Below are 18,199 nucleotides of genomic sequence, written 5' to 3' on the forward strand. Positions count from 1 at the left end.
ACCCAGATCTCAGCATTGACAACGCTGTGGTTTAGCCACTGCACCACCAGGGACACTCTACTATGAGCAAGGAAGACATTGGATATGTTGCAGAAATGCTTTCACAATCTAAAAAAATGCACTTCCTAACTAAAATTGTCTGATGAGGCTCATGAGCTGATTTCTCACTTTTCAGGAGCAGATATGCAACATACCTACTGAATCAATAGAAACTATTATTGTGGCAAAACCAGAACTATGCTACTGTATTGCTACACAGCAGCAAGTCATGAAAAATAACACCACAAAATCTACTTCTAGGTCCCAGCATCAATACGATCCATGTTTTCCTAAGAGACTAGCATAAATCAAAGACTCTGCTTATCTTCTTAAGAAAACTAATTCACTTCATGTTAATAACCTGTATGTAAGTGATAACTACTTACTGGCTTGTTACCTTGAGATAAAAATCTGTACTAGTCCAAAATATAGCTACAGAAGCATGTGACAATGCAAACAGGAGGTATCTACAGCATTGCATAACTAGGTAATCTGATGCACACCAACAGCTGTGCTATCTGGGGCAAAGGTTCACTCATGAGAAATTCCATGACACATTTTACCTAGTTTCTGCATCAACTCTCAAGAGTACGAACATATCAGGCTATTTCAACAAGGCATTATTACATTCAGATTTCAACACATGGGATTTTTAAAAATCTTACCATTAGCTTACAATATAAGGATATAAGGAGGGTATGTGGAAAGTAAATATCAAATCACAACACTCTCTTCACAGACAAGAGCTCAGGGGAAGCAAGAATGAAAGGGAACTCCTAGATCATCAAGTAACATTTACCCCCATTAAGAAGATAACCAAGGGTAATCCTTTTCATACATTTAAACAACTACCACATAAGGTTAGCTGAATCTTTTTACTCCTCAACTCTTAGAAAGAGGTTGTGCCTGAATCCTTCTGGTTAGAACTTCCTTCTTTCTACCTGGGCCCTAGATTTACTCATGACCAACCTGCAGCAGCTTCTTCTTTGGCCAAAACTGTTTCAGCTTATCCATCTCTCTTACAAGACCTGTATTACCTCAGTTAAGACACAGTATCTCTATTATCTTAACAGTAATTTGAATGGGGGTATCAATACTCTGATATCTTAGTCATAAATATCTCATATTAAATATCTTAGGTTCCGCTGCTTTTCTTTCTGAGCACACATATGTTGAAATCCTATTACTTCATTTACATTTCATTTGCATTACTTGACCTTGATGGCCTAAAAACTTTTTTCATTGGATCCGGAAGAGGTGAGAGAGCCAAGAACAGTAACAGGGGGGAAAAAAAACCAAGAGACACACAAAATGGCATAGTATTCTCACAGCTTCTGAAAACTGATTTTTATTAAAAAAAAGAAACTGATAATAGCTTACATATCTTTTTCAATTACTTCTTCCTGTTTTATACAGTTATAAAAATACATAAAATGGACAATTTTTATTTTGAACAAAAATAGAATATGTACATTAAAAATTATTTATATCTGCTTAGTAATGGAAGTTTCTTCAAACCTTACAAAGCTAGAGCTAAATAAATCATGGACATGTATCAGCTGAAGCCTTTCAGTTAATCTTCAGCAGCAAGGGCTTATTGAATGTCTAACTCCTCACCAGAAAAAACCAAAACACTAAAACATACAACCCAAACCCCAAAAACCCAAAACAAAAACCAACCAACAAACAAACAAAAAACAAACCAAACAACCAAAAACCCACCCACCAAAACAAAAAACCCCCCAAACAAAAAAAAACCCAAACCAACCAAACCCCCCAAAATTCAAACCCAAATGCACAGAGCTGTTTGTTATACAGGCACAGCCATCCACACATATGGACACAAAACTTATCCACACAAAACTGACACAAGTCTAATAGATTCTCAGCAGAAGCAGCACTAGGTGAGTTTTCTCTCTCTGCAGGCTTGTCATCAAAGCACACTGGTTTCACAGGGAATCTTCCCTTCTCAGAGGGGAAAAAGACTTAAGAAAATATAGAATTCTACCTCACTTTGTCAGAAAGTAAAAACAATAAAGAAAACATAAGGCTTTAAAAGAATAATTGCTGCAGGAACATGGGTTTCCTTTGCTGAAATATTGGGAAATGCCAATTATCTCATTATCTTCTCCACCACACAAAGCAAACCCCACAATCTATACTGAAGTCGCACATGCCATGTGGCAACTGCACTTCATTTTGCAATGTGCCCTTAAGCACAGAACAAACATCTGCAAAGGCCAGGATTAAAAAAACGAACAAACCAGTAAAATGGTACTATGTAGTATTCATAGATCAGGATGCAGTGGAAACCTATGCAGTAGCAGAACAATTTGAGTAATAATGCAGTGAATTTTTAAAGTTGGTGACAATGCGCTGTCATAATTTCCTGCACAACTAATAATTTCAAATTTATTCTAGTAAAAAATAAACTATATAAATTAAAAATTATATTTAAAGCATTCATGCATTTTAATCAGCAAAGAAACTGCCCACAAAATAGTTCTACAAAGCACTTCCCTCACTTGCTGTTTCCACTGTCATTTCATGAAAACCCCACAACTGAAGATTCAGTTGTCATGCATCTTGGGCAATGGAGCCAGTCACCTACAACTCCAATGGGCTCTTTTTTTCCCTCAGGATGGGATAGAAAACCCAAAATCCTCATTCTTTTGCAATGAAGTGATTACATGAATATCTAAAAGCTTTATTCTTTGCTTCAAAATAGGTTTTACTATTATGGCAAGTTTGATATGCAAGGGCTGACTCTTCTTAGTTACACCAAATCAAAACATACCCTCGTCCAAGTTCTGCAGGTTTTGTTCATGAATGAAAATGTGAAGCTGGTTAAAGACTACAAAACCAGTTTGTGACAGAGAATGATCTGCTCATTGATATTTTAAATTTGATAGAAGACTAAATTAACTATCAACACGTAATGCAAGTACTACATGATTAATCAATCAGAGAACATTCTAAGGGAAAGTGGTATGTGTAGCTGAGTAAAAAACATTTAAAAAGCCAGAAAAGGCTCTGGCTAATATGCAGTCCTGTAAAAGCTGCAGCTCCTCAAGGCTGTTTCTGAGTATTTTGTTCTGCTTATACAGATAAGTTTTTAAAATTCATTTCAAAACAAAGAAAAAAAACACCAGAGTAGCTGAATGCACATTACTTCCTACTGGGTAGAAACATCTTTAAGTCTTGGCAGTGGGCAGCTGTGATTCTGACTATCCACGATTACCCTTTTGGAACATGCTGAACTTTTAACAAAGACGCAAACATTTGTTGCCTTTATTTGAAGGGCTAGCAAAGTGAGAGTGCAAAGAAATTCAGTACTTTTTCCATCAGACTGTTTTACTTCTAGAGTTTACTATAGAATTATTCAATACCTCCATACTTACAAGTAAGAAGTTAGCTTATGATCAAGTAAGTGAAACTATTAATCAACAAATCGTGTAAAATTAAGCATATTACAAACATGGGTGTTTGAATTTCACAGCCTTAAAACCAAGCCTGAAAATAGACAGCCAGTTCATTAACACCTCCCAAACCGACTAACCAAAAGCCACAGGAGATGTTTCTGAGAAACATATTACAAATTTAACGTGTTTGCAATATATTTTTCCCCTCAGTCAGAATAGCTTGCCCTGGGTTCCCAGATCTACTTCTTTCTTAATTCTATCAACGTTTGGAATATGAGCACCGACTGAGCGCGCAGCCTTCCCACGCTCCAGAGCGCCCCGATCGCCCCCGCCGGGACGCCGGCCCGGCGTTACTTACAGTGCTGCTTGTGCACTATGAGCTTCATGAGCACGGCGGGGAGGCGGAGATGCCGGCAGGACCCTGGGTGCCGCTGGGCGAAGAGCGGCCGCCCGCCGGCCGCCCGCGTTTGTGCGGGGCCGCCGCTCCCCGCCCGCCGCCGCCCCATTGGCGCAGGGCGGGCCCGGCCCACGCCAGAGCGGGGCCGTGTCCGGGCGCCGCCGCCGCATTGGCCGCGCGGGGCCCTCGCTCCGCCCTGCCGGGGCCCGCCGGGGGCGGGGAGCGGAACGCCCGCGGTGCGGAGCGGAGCCGGGCGGCTGCCAGCCCCGGCCGGGCGGCGCTCCGCAGGGAAGGAGGGAGGGAGGGAAGGAAGGAGGGAGGGAGGTGGCGCGGGACCCGCCTGACACGGGGCCAGCGCCGAGCCCCGCCGGGCCCAGCTGCGGCAGCGCCGCGCAGAGGGGAAGGGGGGGCGCCGCTCCGCAGAGCCCCGCGGTTATCACTTACGTGGCCTGTGCCGCCGGCCCGAGTCCACCCTCCGGCGCAGCCTGCATTTCTTGGCCGGCGAGCCGTGGCTGAGCGGCGGCAGCTCCGGGCGGAGCAGCAGCGGGTGCGGCGCCTCCCCGCAGCCGCCGTTGCTCAGCGGCGGCCCCGAGGGGTGGAAGCCGTTCTGCAGCAGCCCGCCGAGCAGCGAGCAGGAGGCGGCGGCGGGCGGCGGCGGCCCCGCCGGGGCGGCGGGCTGAGCGCGGAGCCGCTCGCCCATGGCGGCCGCCTGTCCCCTTTGTGTGCCGGCTCAGCCCCGGCTGGGCGCGGCGGAGGCTCCGCTCATGCCGGTGCCCGTGCCCGCAGCCCCGTGCTGGATGCGGCGCCCGCCCCCCCCGGCGCACGGCGCACGCGTCCTGCCCGCAGCGCTGCGGAGGGGCGGCCGCCGCCCTCGCCGGGGACGCGGCGACCCCCCCACCGGGCAGCGTGCGCGCTCCCGGCGCCGCGCCCCGCACCTGCGGGCCCCGCCGGCTGCCGCGGGAGCGCGCCGGGCAACGGGCGCGGGCGGGCACGGCCGCCCTCCGAGCTGCCCCCGGTACAACTGCGGGGTGGGCTGGCCCCGCGACCCTACTCGGTCCCCTGGGACCGGCTGCGGTGTCATTTTCGCCTCGGCGTGCCCTGACGCACACTCGTGACTCAGGTATCTGTGTCTCGGAGGCCTCCGTGCACTGCTCGTACTCCCCAGGCACACCTCGTACCTTACACAAAGTTATTCGGCATCAACGTTCAAGTTTTTGTCTACATTATCACGTGCCAGTCAACAGCTTAAAGGGACTAGTATGACCTTGAACGAGTTTGACCTCATGCTTTTTTTTTAGTATCTTGGCTTTCACTGCGCAGCACTGATAATCTTGTGGCTGTGATTTATTCGCTGACCGCTGAGACATCCAAGTGTAAAGACGCATTTTCTGAATGAAATGTACCAAATATCAAGTGGAGATAAAATGAAACTGGGTGAGCTGTACTGTGGTGTCAGTGTATATACTTGAAAAGAAACACTAATTGAATTTTTCGGTGCACATGAAGGTCATTTCTTTATACAAACTGCCAGTCACTACATGCACAGTTGTCCTTAAGTAAAAAGAGGTCCCATAATGGCTCCTCCTCACACCTAGAATTAGTACAGGACATGGGCCTTCCACTGCAGAACACCTACCAAGAATGAAAAGCTTAATAATAACTGCCTACAGAAGAAATTGCTTCATGAGAGGTTACATGACATTCTCTCCGCTTGTCTGCAACAAGAACATTATGTTTAGGTAACTGGAAGCAAGCAACAGAAACACATATTCACCAAGCTGAGAAAATGAAGAAAGACTGCTTGAGAACAAAGGAAAATTTTCTTCCTAAAACCCTGTAATTGATATTCTAAAGATGATTTAAACTCTTAAAATTTTATTCATACCCTAATGCATAAGCACTTGCTGTAATTGCCAGCCTTAAAGTAATTGCACTGAAGAGGGTAGGAAGGAAGACTGGCTACACACATTTACTGCTAGAAGGAGCTGTAGTGCTTCCAAAACTGAAATTCTTTGAGAACTCTCTAACTTAACTAATTATGTTTAAACTATAAAGCTGAAGGGTGCTGCCTGGAATGGCACAGACCTTCATGCCATTTGTTGGCAGTGCTAGGCAGATGGCTGGGTACACTTTGTGACCTTTACTTATCAAGTCAGACCTCTCAGGGCATGGGGAATCCTCACTGCCACTGTCCTCAGCTGATAACAGTTGTCCTCTTCTCTGTCCCTCCACAGAAGCTGACTGCACATACAGCCAGCCACATGCAGAACCTGGGACCATCCCTGGAAGTCTGTTTTTCCCTGCAATTGCTGGGAGCAGACACATGAGCAGTTACTGTATCTCAGCTGAAGAATGGCAACTATACCTTACTCCAAAAAAAGCAAGTGCACCTTTAATTGCACACTGAAATTTCCTTGTGGTAGGAGAGCAGTCCTTCCATTAACTCTGCAATGGAATACTGTACCTGTTTCAAGTACTGTGCCCAGTTTTAGGCTTCTAAAACACTTGTGGAATAACTAACAAAGGATTAAATAAAAATATCTAGTTTTAGTCTATGAAATGAAAGATTTGAAGGGTCATTCTGTAACAGGTAGCAGCAAAGGAAATACATCACAGTTGCTGAGAAACAAGAAAATTCCTAAGTCATAAGTGCAGTTACGGAAATTCACTTTACACTGGAGGCAGACATTTCCTAGCATGAAGTTAGACAACCATTAGACTTAACTGGAAGACTCAACTGTCCACTGCTGAAAAGTATTTAGGAAAAGTTAAATATTTGTGAGGAACAGTCTAGGCAGAGTTGATCCAGACTTGCAGCAATGAGAGGGCATGTTTTTGAGGTTCTTTCCAATCTTTTATTTATAATTAAATATTTCCTCAATACTTTGCTGTAAATATCGCCCAATTATGCCCCAGATAGAAGTGGACTGGACTGTGCTGCATGGAAGAAGTAGATCAGGAAATACTGTTAGGATATGATCTAAATCACTGACAAGTTCAGGGGGAGTATAGACCAGTGGCATATAATAACAAACATTACCTCAGATTATGCTAGAGAAAATATTACAGCAGTGAAATGACAAAGACTGTCCAAATCAAGTGACAGGCTTTATATACAGGGACAGATTAACTTCTAAGAGTGCAAGTTTCCCTGATCGCGTAAACTGTCCAGCAGGAATGGATATAAACACTTTCCAAACCTTCAATTGTGGAAAGATTGTTTCAAACCAAGGTGCTGCTTTATCAAAACAATTTCCCTCTTGTACTTATGAATATCACATGAATGGATTTCTGCATTGTAAAATACCATCTTTTTCACACTATTTTTGTTTACACTTGTTTAATTTTGGAAGGAGCTCTTAGAAGGGGCTTATGTACACTCTTCAGTTTTGATTTCACAAATCTCCTACATTGTAAACCAAGACAAAGAGAGTAAGATAAGAGTCTTTATTGTATTATCTGAAAGGATTTAAAATTAAAGAATCTCATGTCCTTAGGTGTATATAGCATTGCTTATTATGGGCACAGGCAAATTACAGTGTAATCCACTTGACATTCAGGGGGAAAAGACATGAGTCTTTTGAATTAATAAAGCTGAAACTTGGAGAAAATGAACTGTTCAGCCTAATTTGCACCAGCTGTAAACCACAGGTAGGACCACAGCACCCAATTTTATGAACTCACTACCTGATGTAGTCATGTGAAGAGCCTGTGCTCTTCTGCACAGAGCTAGGCTGGTGATGTGAAGGCTTTAACATTATACTTAGTATTTGAAAATCTGGAACATCGTAGAAAACATAATCCAGAAGAAATAGGACAGAAGTAATAATGTCACATCCTCAAAACAGAACAAAAAGAAGCAATAAACTGTCCTGAGCAGTTGGTTCAACCGTCAGAGTCTGCTGGGTTTTCACTGGTATTATTTATGAGACAACACATTACAGCACAACTGGCTGCAAGCAGGTATTGGCTTTAAGAGGTACCGCACTCCCTTGTCTTCATACCACACATACATGTTCAGTAAGTTACTGCCCACTCTACATCCATTTACATTACCTTCTATATACTTTATATATATTTCAATTTCTGCGAATCAAGAACTAGGTGGAACATCTCTGTCCATGAAGTTATGGCATGTATTACAAATTCAGTTTCTAACGGGACAAATAAAGTATATTTTTTCTCTTTCTTTAACTTTCTAAACAAACCCTGTTTGCCAGTTTTCAGTCTAATTTGCAAGACAGCAATCCAGATAGAATCTAGGCACAATACTGACAAACAATATTAAGGGTGATTCCAGTTCTTTCAAAATTAATGTTTACTTAGTATCTCTGTCTTTCTGAACTGGAGTAGGTGGAAACTACTTGTTTATTTTAAAATATTTTCCCATATATTTCACTGTAAACCAGGACTGTGACAAAAGGACTACAAACACATTGTATGCAGAAGAATCCAGGACATAAATGGACTCAGAACTGAGTGAACAAGTCTGCTGTACTGACTCACTGCATTTAAGATATTTGCACAGTAAATGGATTATTCCATACTTGCCTGCGCTTCAGACACTCAGCTTTCTATCACCACTTTTTATTTGTTTATAAACCCAGAGGGCAAGGCTGCAATTCTCTAACTCTCTGAGTCAGTTTCAACAAACTACTGACTACTTTGCACTTAAGATACTTGTCCATGGGATCAAAAGTGCTGTGGTCTAGCCTTTCCAGTTTCAAAACCATCAGAACAAAAAAAACAAAACAAAAAAAAAAACCACCAAAAAACCCCCAAACCAAACAAAGAATCAAAGAAAACCAAACAACACCAAACACTCCCAAAAAAACCACCTAAAAAAACCAAAAAAACCCAAGGAAATTACCCCACCCTTTCAGATATGTTATCATCAGGCAACTTGGCCTGAAATTTTTTAGGAACTTAATGAGGATTAGCTACTCCTTCCTCATTCTATGGGGCTTCCATAGTCTTGGTCTAAGGCTAAGCTAAAATAAGCATCAAACAAGTGCAGTCCACATGTAATTCCATTACACAAGAACAAAAAAAAAAGATCTTACAGAGCACCAGTGGTGTTACTGCAATTCAAAGCCAGCTGGCTATAAAGCTTCGGGTGTATTTTGGAGAGCAGTGGTAATGAGATGCATGTACCTTTCTTCTCAAACCACACAAATTGTATTATGCAATGCAAAGGGTGCAATGAAACAAACTGTGGTATAGCTGCCTGCAGATTTATATTCAAGGGGCTACTGGCACTCTGCCTTTCCTGTTTATATTCTACTCATATTACTTCCATGTTTATCCTGTTTCTACAGTGCAGGACAATCACACTAGTTTTTATTCAATTTTTCCTCTTTGAAAATAAAGCAAATACAGTACAGCACAATAAATTAATATAAACTTTTAAGAACATTCCTTGCAAAAAATCAGACACTGTTGATTTGTTTTAGGTATATTCACATACCACACATATCAAATGGAAAGCACCAAGTCCAGGAGTCTGTTATTTCTTCCTTCTGTTTAAAACCGGGAAAAACCACCCTAACTGTTTTGGTATATGCAGTACCTTTGGTAGACACATGTTTTTTTAAAGCTTTTTTTCTCATAAATTGCAGGACTAGAAGACCAGCAGTCAAACATAACTATATAATGACAAGTCATAGATGTGTAAATCAAATGCGGCAAAACAGCTCTAAAACTAAGTAAAATTCTTACCTGGAAAATGCAGTGACAAAAGGGACCCAAAGGCCTCTAGTATTACTGGTGTGATCACAGGAAAGCCAAGGAAGCCTTACTACAACAACAGCTAGCTAACATGAGAATTCTGCTTTCCTCAAATAGTAAGTCATCTGAGAGGGGAAACTGATTGCAGATGACAGAGGAAATGAAGGGCACAAACTGAAGGGCATAAACTTAAATAAGACCTGTTGATGTTATAAAGAAAAGCCCTGCAGAGTTGAAACTAATCTCCCCCTCACTTTCACCCAGGGACAGAAACATGGAGAAAGACACTCTGTCTAAGCAGGAACTTTGCTTTGGCAGTCTGAACAGCCCTTACAAGCCATATTCTTTCCCTCTGATGATGAAAAACGCAGCATAGGTAGATCTTCTGGCCCAAGTGCCAAGCTTGGTGTCCAGCCAAGGCAGTTTAAATGCTACGTGGAATGCTGAGTGCACTAGGACACAGAATCATAGAATGGTTTGGGTTGGAAGGGACCTTAAAGACCATCTAATTCCAACACCCCTGTCACGTACAGGTAGGCCACTATCAGATTAGGTTACCCAGGGCCCCAGTGAATCTGGCCTTGAACGCTCCCAGGAATAGGGCATCTGCAACTTCTCTGGGCAACCTGCTCCAGTGCCTCACCATCCTCTGAGTAGAGAATTTATTCTTAACAACATCTAATCTAAATTTCTCCTCTCTTAGTTTAAAACTGTTCCCCTTTGTCCAATCACCATCTGCCTGTGTAATAGAAATGACTTACACATCTAACAGCAATAGCCAAGACTAAGGAACAATAGTCAGAAGAGTACAGAGGCATAGTCTGGTCTTACCATCCTGCCCATCCCTGTGGCCAGACTTTGCAGGGGTCCAAGTAGCTTCTACAGTTATCCTCTGGCAGTTCTGAGATGAGGTTAGAGATTGTGGTTGCCGTCTTTCATCCCAACTGAAAAAAAAGCATGCAGCAGTCACAAAGTAGTGATAACCTTTTCCCTCTAAAGCCTTTCCTACCAAGATCTCGATGTCCAACTACACAATTACCTTAATTTACACTTACTCTCCACAACTTTAGCTGATCCCTGCCAGAGCAGTTGATGCTCCTCTTTTATAGGAAACAAAAAAACCCAAGTGCTTTCAGACACTTCTAATAAAACTCACCAAATTAGTAACATTTAAAATCTAATCCTTGATTATTTCTCAGGAGTACCAGCCTGTGAAGATAAAGTAGGTGTTGGAGGCAAATAATCTTTTTTTTTCCCCATGCCATAGTTTCTATTCTGCAAAGAGCTTTAAAAAACCCCAAACAAACTGCTAATGGATTCAAACTATTAGGTATGTAAAAAAAAGCTAAAAACCTAATTTCAAATACACTCTCTTTTGCCCCTATCAAATCTATCTTGTACCTAAGTATCTGGCTCAGTGTACTGCTGCTTATCTTTAACTATCAAACTTAAATATACAAAATGTAATTGGAAAACATGCAAGTTCACAACCCACTGATTGAGAAATACTGTTCATCATTATTAAAAAAACTATTGCAACAAGTGGCAGAGCATTTGTTAGAGAAAACAATGGCCTTTGCTCCTGACTGCTCCCCCACAGACAATTATCCTCATGTATTTATACATACTGGTTTTGCTTGCCTGAATGTCTTCACTTTCTTTTCAACTCAGCATTTTTATGTGGTCCTTCACAATGCAATCAGGAGGGAAGCAACAGTTTTAAATCAAGCACTTTGAAAGACAGAATGGCTAAAAAGTATGAAAGACTCTCTCTTCCTTATTCAGCACTGCCACATCTGAAGAGGAGAAACTGGTTCCACCATCAAGAGTCAACAGCACAGAGATTTTTTACTTGCACTGGTCTGTACTCCAGGAGCTTAAATGCTGACATGAAATTCACATAAATATTAATGATAATGAAACAGGTAACAACACAGAACTTGACTTCCTATGCTTGAGCATGAAAGAGGAAAAAAAGGCATCTCTTGGAACTAGCTAGACACATCGCAGACAGAACCGGCTTACTCCTCTAACTCAGGAGGAAACACAGTGTCAACTAGAGTACTGAAAGGACATATAGGTTTTATTTTCTTTCTTCTAAAATAGTCCAGGAATGGGAATCAGAGTTAAACAGAAACATGCCACACCTTTAGTATTTTTCCACTAGCAGGGAAGTGTACGTCTGAATGAGGATTCAAGCACATGGTTAAGTCCAAACACCACAACTCACTCAGAGTTAAAACTTTAGTACAATTATGACTGTGCTTTATGACCTTTCTGTTTAGGTTGAAAAAACATTTAATGTGTCCTTGTGAGATGAAGCTGAAACCACAGATAATAATACTCTAATGCTAGTATTTTTTAAAATACCTTTTTTATCCATGTTTGCAAAGAATGAGAGTCTTGTGTAGGAAAGGGCTGTGCTATAAATGACAACTCTGTTCCTAAAGGCTCCAACGACCTAGTAACAAAGAAGGGAAGCAACCTTATGCTAACATTGGGTAGATTTGCCATTGTGGTATCTTCTGAATATTTCTGAAATTAGTGACCTTTTAAAGTAAATATTACAGAGAAGTGTCTGTTCCATGCAATCCATTTTGTTTTGTTCAAGAGGCCAATTTAGAGCTTTCAGGTTTTCACAAGATCAATAGAGACTATGTACACACAAAAAAGGAATACCAGAACTATAATCATAGACTTCCATCTTTTCATTAGACATATAGTGAAAAACCCTTGCAAGAGAAAATAACTTTCAGGGTCTCTCCTGCATAGGAAGCAACTTGTATTTCATGGCAGGAATCTTAGCGTCACCAAAATATTTGTTTTCTTGTAAACAAAACATAACTAATACAAACACACACTTGGTCTAACAGGAATTTAAGTCTCAAAGATACTATATGGGTTTTCAAAATGAGTTCTTTTAAACAATTATTAACCTGAAAGGGTCTAAGAAACATATTTGCCAAGTGCCATGGAGTGCAAAGATTTTGTATTATCTTGTCCCTGGAATACCCTGGGACATTACTTTGGCACTCAAATAGGAGGTCCTAATTATACACATTTATTGTTCTTTTCAACCCAAAATGGTAAATCAGTCTTTGACCTCATGAACTGCTAACCAAATTTGTTGTATTTATCCTTAATTTTCTCATGGAAGTCAGATAAAGAAGCTACAGTTTCTTTTGGTGCCAGCAATGTCACACATAGAATCAGAAAACAAAACCACTGTGTATCTCCTGTATAAGAGGAGACAGACACTTTCTTTTGTTTAGAAAACCCCTTTATATTGACTGAAAACAGAACTGATACAGCTAAGACATCTATCCCTCATATTTTTTGCTCAACTGCTCTAAAAGTAGTAAGCACTAACTGATTTGCTTTCTCTCCATTTATAAAATTTACTTAATACACCAAAGGTGATATTCCTCTTAAAAGGAAAGGGGAAACAAAACAACAACCAAAATTTTAAAACAAAACAAAACAAACAAAAAGATAAAAAATAAGCAGAACAGGCACATAAATCAGAAAGGTACAACTACCCTATCAGATAAAGCTATGGAGGGTATGAGAAAAATACTGACACAGTGGTTATAAGGCATCAGTGGTCATGGACTGCAAAAAACAGAATACTTGCAAATGATATGACATTAATCTCCATTCATAGGCACAACTGCAATCTGATATGAGCTGAAATTGATACGTGTGACCTAAAAACCCAAACCAAAAAAAGATGTTTGATTTGTTATGTCCTTATTATTGACAGTTTTCAGACCTCAGATCCTCCCAGAACAAACTAAAGAACACATACATACATAAACAAAGTAATTTTTAGAGATTAATTCCTATATTTTGAGGCAAATGCAAAGAGCACCGGTGACTGACACATCATGACTACTTTCATAGGAATAGCAAAGATAAACGATCAGTGAAACATGAACCAAAAAAAACCCCGAGAAAAAACATACAAAAAAGCATATCTTTCCTGCAGAGAGAAATCAGGCTGGAACCCTAATTTCAGTGAACTTAAAAGCCTGTGATTAAAACAAAAATCCCACAGTTCTCCACCCCTAATCACCAACCAAGTTTAGATTTGATTATAAGTAGATTGATTTCAGTCACAATACAGAGTGATATAAGAAAAAAGGAAGTAGACGTAACATAGCTCTGAATTTAAATACTTTGGAACTACGTAGTGCTCTGTACCCACAGATCTTCAGACCCTTCACAAAATGCAAATAACTGTTCCTTTTTCCTCTCATTTAAGGAAATAAAAGCAACGATAAAGCAAAAGGTAGTGAGAACTTACAAAGGAAGGACCTGCAGACAGGCCTCACCTTCAAATTGAAATCTGTATTTGGATCAGTTTGACCCAAAGCAGAAATTGAAATAGTAATGCTCCTCAACAGGAAAATTTAGCAGCAGAATTCCAGAGTCATTCTCAGATTTTTAACTCGTTTGCCTAGTAGGGTCAGTGCTGAAATGGAAATCTGAAGTTCTGATCATTTTCAAACATAAGTCTATCTTAATTTTCTTACCAAAATTCCCACTTCTCTCACTCACAGATTTAAGAAACAGCGTCACTTCCCCAGAAGCTGTATTTTCAGCAAAACTGGCTATTAATCTAGCAGTGCTTTAGGTAGGCTGATTAGCAGCTGAACTTACATTTCATCAGACAGAGAACAAGCTGTCTTCCATTTCTTATGGCAGGGCTCTGGAAAGACTCCTCCTTCATGCTGCTTATTGAAAACAGGATCCATTTAAATTTAAAAACAAACAAACAAACAAAATCCCTTGCTTGCAGTTTCAGCAAATTAATTCATCAGTATTATCCTCCTTTGTTGAAGTTCCTCGAGCCTACTAGAAACACACATTTTCACTTTACTGATGTTTTGCTGTTCTGCTTGTAAGATCCAGTGAACAGCTGCCTATTTATCTTTGCATGTACATCCACACAAGTTGTGTCATCTGGCCATTACCAGTGTGATCAAAGTTCCAAGCACACAGGTAACTGACCTCAAAGCACAGTGTTTGAAGTCCTTGTTTGACATGATTTGTGTTACTCTCTACGTCAATAGTTATTTCATCTGTTTGTTATATTTACAACTAAACAAAATGATGAGAATAGAAACTACTACTCAACACAGCTTTCTTAAGACATTCTCCTGTCTCAGTACAGGAATAATTTCAGCTATACTAGTAAATAGCCTACTTTATAAGAATAAGGCTATATATTCTGCAATGAACATGATTAATTTCTAATGTTATTATAAATGTAATATCTCAATTTAAAAATCATAGTTGAGAAACATGAACATCTCACTAAAATATGCCAGACTTTCTTCTTCATTGCTTCAGCTGAAAATCATTCAGAACTATTACAATAAGATTGTGTTTCATATTTTCATCACGTGATGAACACCCCAACAGGGATGCAGCATCTGACTTTTTTAGGGAAGAGTGTACATATAGCCAAATGAAACTGGGTTCCCAGTAACCAGTGACACTGCACTTCAATATGAGCTAATGATACAGAGGAAGAAGAGGAACAAAGGCAACTGAGTGGGGTGAAAGGGGAAGATGAGTAACAGACTTACCTAATAAGAGGCCAGAAATCCCAAGTTTATAGTCTGTGTTCTCTTCCCTTTATAGGCAGGCACTGGCGTTAGTTGTGGTTTCATCAGATCAGACCTGCGTTGTGATAGCACCTTACAAACTGCAGCCAAGGTGGAGTGAGGAGGGCAGGGAAAGACAAAGAAACAAAACAGAAAGAGTGGGTTAGAGGCAACAACATGGTATCATATCCATCCCAAGCAAATATGGCATGAATCTTCCCATCATTCCCATATCAATGTTCTCAATAGTATTCAAACAATTTATTAAGAATTCTGACGTGAAAAGTTTATTCAGAGGAATGCTCATGTGATGAGGCTTTAATAAACCACCATTCTTGGACAAAAAGCAATACATAGCACATTAGATTTTCCTGGTCCAAGTACACTGCTGAGACTCTTGGTGGCCACGTCTGCTTTAGACACCCACAAGCTACACCATCCACCTAGAACTGATAACAAAACATCAGATTAAAGAAATGTGTATGTGTAATGCATCCTTAAGCAGCACTTGTGGCATAATTTGCAGGGTTATAGCTACATTTGTTATACCCAAAATCAAGCCTCATGTTTAGTTGTAACAGCAACAGCCAGTAGCACCTATTTCTGAGTCACTTGTCTTGGATAATTAGTTTGCCAAGAGCATGAGTCATCAAGTCAGAAATTAGTTAGAGAATGACTCATTTCTAACTTTATACTAATATTATACTTAAAAATAAAAAGGACTCATCTCTTATCCCAAAATTGTTGAATGTTTTGGTTCTTCTCACAATGCCAAAATGTGCTTTATATAGAAAATCTGGATTAAATGTTGGAATAATTATCTTCTCTTTATAATGCCATTCACTCAGAAAGATCTTACGGTGCTTTATAAATGTGTGTGTATTTTCAGTGCACCCACATATATGATGAAGTGTGGCAGTACTTGGCAACACTATACAAAAGCACCTGACTGAATCTGCAGTCAGATCCTATAATTTGTTGCAACAAGGAAGGAAAATTCAGATGCACAAAACTGTATTAGTAACAGTGAAATTTTGCTGTTTACATCTTTTGGCAAAATTGGGCTTATTCTGACTACAAAGGGTCAGATCAGCCAGAACTTGGTAACACTCTTCATTTCAGTGGGAATCTTCCAGTTTCTTCAGATTTCAGCTGTGACCCAAGATTCAGTAAGGAGGGCTGACCTGTTTCCTAACTCTGCTTATTCTTGGCTCCAGCATGTTGTGACAACATGAGGCAGGGCAGCACCAAATTGAGAACAAGATGTTGAACTGCATTTGGAAATAATCTCAAACTCGGCAAGTCTGGTTATGCCCAAAGACTGCAATCCAGGCAGCCGCCTGCAGATTTGAGTCCTAGCTGAAGAACTGCCAAAGATGTAACTTCACACACAATTTAGCCAATCTAAGACTGCCTAACACAAGAGAAGCAGCCCTGCCCTTCTGTTCCAGCAGCACTTCTGCCTGCTCTTCTGCTGTTCCAGTATCTGTCTGGCCACATAAATCTACTTGCTGATTTGGCTGAAAATAATGGCATAAAAATGTGTTTAAAAAAATTAGCTGCTCATTAGTCCACCCTCTGAGAAGCAACCGAGACTTCATGAGTTTTCATCATCTTTCGTATGCTGGTCCCCTATGGATGAACAAGATTTTTTCTCTTCAAGGACTGCAAAGAGCACTGTTGTCCAATTGCATGGCACAAATACAGACTCTTTTTTACAGGAGTATGATTTCATTCTACTCAGGGCAGATGTCTAGCTTGCATCAAACTCTCTGCCTTCTGTTTTTCCTACAGGCTGGGCAATGCTCAGCTTGCAATATAGTAAAATATAAGCTTTAAAAAAAAAAAAAAAAAAAGTAAAAAATGAGCTCTCAACAAAACAGGAATGCCCTGGGCCATCTGCTATTGTCAAAGAACCCTTATTTTCAAGTCCTTTAGAGATAAGTCACTGGTTAAGAAATTTGTTTTCTAAATGCTCATTCCTTGCCCTTTTATCGTACTGTAGGATAACCATGTTACCAAAAACTAGACATCAATTCTGATATCTAAACTAAGAGGCTAGTACAGAAAGCAAGGTTCCTCCAGAGGGTAATTTGGATTACACTTCTATTGCTTAGCTGTGCCATGCAACACAAGTGCATTTCCAGAATAAGAGTTTAACTTAGGCCTGAATCCATTCTGAGCATTTCTCACCACTGGCTGCACAGGAAACTCAAGTTAAAACATCTGAAGGTCAGTGGTGTGACTATATCGCTCCCATCACATCTTCACGTGAGTTAAAGCAGAAGCCCTGAGTGCCCAAAGCCATGATAGCATTCCAAGGAAGGGTACATAATGTCAGAGAACAGCACTGGTTTCTGATGTCAAGACAGCCGGCTGACACTTGGCAAGAATAAAAGAAGCTCTCTCTTGGGTGTTCGAGCCAGAAAGATGAGAAATACTACACTGAAATACTGTAATGGCTACACTTTTACATAGTCTGCTCCTTGGATTTAGCCCATGTAATTTGAGCTGTAAGCTTCTTCCTCTTGATCCACATCTTTTTGAGGATATATATATATTATATTTTTGAGACAAGGAAGTGTCCAGTCTTTTGGCTTCTAAACAGAACTTATATACGTATGTACACACACAGCCTCCTTTAGGGGAAATCTTTCAGTTTCTTCAGCTATCAGTTATATATCTGATATGTATTTAGATATATCTTGGTATCTTGGCCAGTTTCCCTATTTCAAAATTGCATTACTCTGGATATGTACTGACTTCATGTTCCAATTTACTTATCTTGTTAAGTTTTTACTAAGATGGCAGAGCAACAGCTGAGAATGTAACCTGTAAGAATGTATTTGGTAAACTTTTCTGGGGCTGTTCTGAGGTCTCTGAGAACATAAGACAGCTATTTAGAACCTGTGTTTAAAATAACACTACCAAAAAATACCACAAAACCAATATTCTTAAAAAGTAATCCTAAGGATTAAAGCTCGAATTTCTTACACCACGAA

General features: G+C 40.5%; 1 protein-coding gene across 6 annotated transcripts in view; it reads right to left on the reverse strand.

Moving 5' to 3' along the window:
- The window catches only part of PANK1 (pantothenate kinase 1), a 36,215-nt gene extending 20,928 nt beyond the window's left edge, over positions 1-15,287 (reverse strand). The window contains exons 1-2 of one of the 6 annotated variants that reach the window (XM_027880514.1): positions 15,180-15,287; positions 10,417-10,529 (exon numbers count right to left, since the gene is read on the reverse strand). Coding sequence is in view for 4 of the 6 variants with exons in the window: in XM_027880509.1 (XP_027736310.1) it covers positions 4,303-4,558 (256 nt within the window). In the remaining 2 variants the exon portion in view is untranslated. Of the gene's footprint in view, positions 1-3,819; positions 3,933-4,302; positions 4,574-10,416; positions 10,530-14,247; positions 14,501-15,179 lie in introns of those variants that run through there. The other 5 variants (XM_027880510.1, XM_027880511.1, XM_027880509.1 and 2 more) reach the window with 5 other exon arrangements.
- Positions 15,288-18,199: the final 2,912 nt, after the last annotated feature.

This window comes from Empidonax traillii, unplaced genomic scaffold, assembly GCF_003031625.1.
Source record: "Empidonax traillii isolate 1590-97213 ecotype Southwest subspecies unplaced genomic scaffold, ASM303162v1 scaffold70:size1330859, whole genome shotgun sequence".
Classification (NCBI taxonomy): Eukaryota; Metazoa; Chordata; class Aves; order Passeriformes; family Tyrannidae; genus Empidonax; species Empidonax traillii.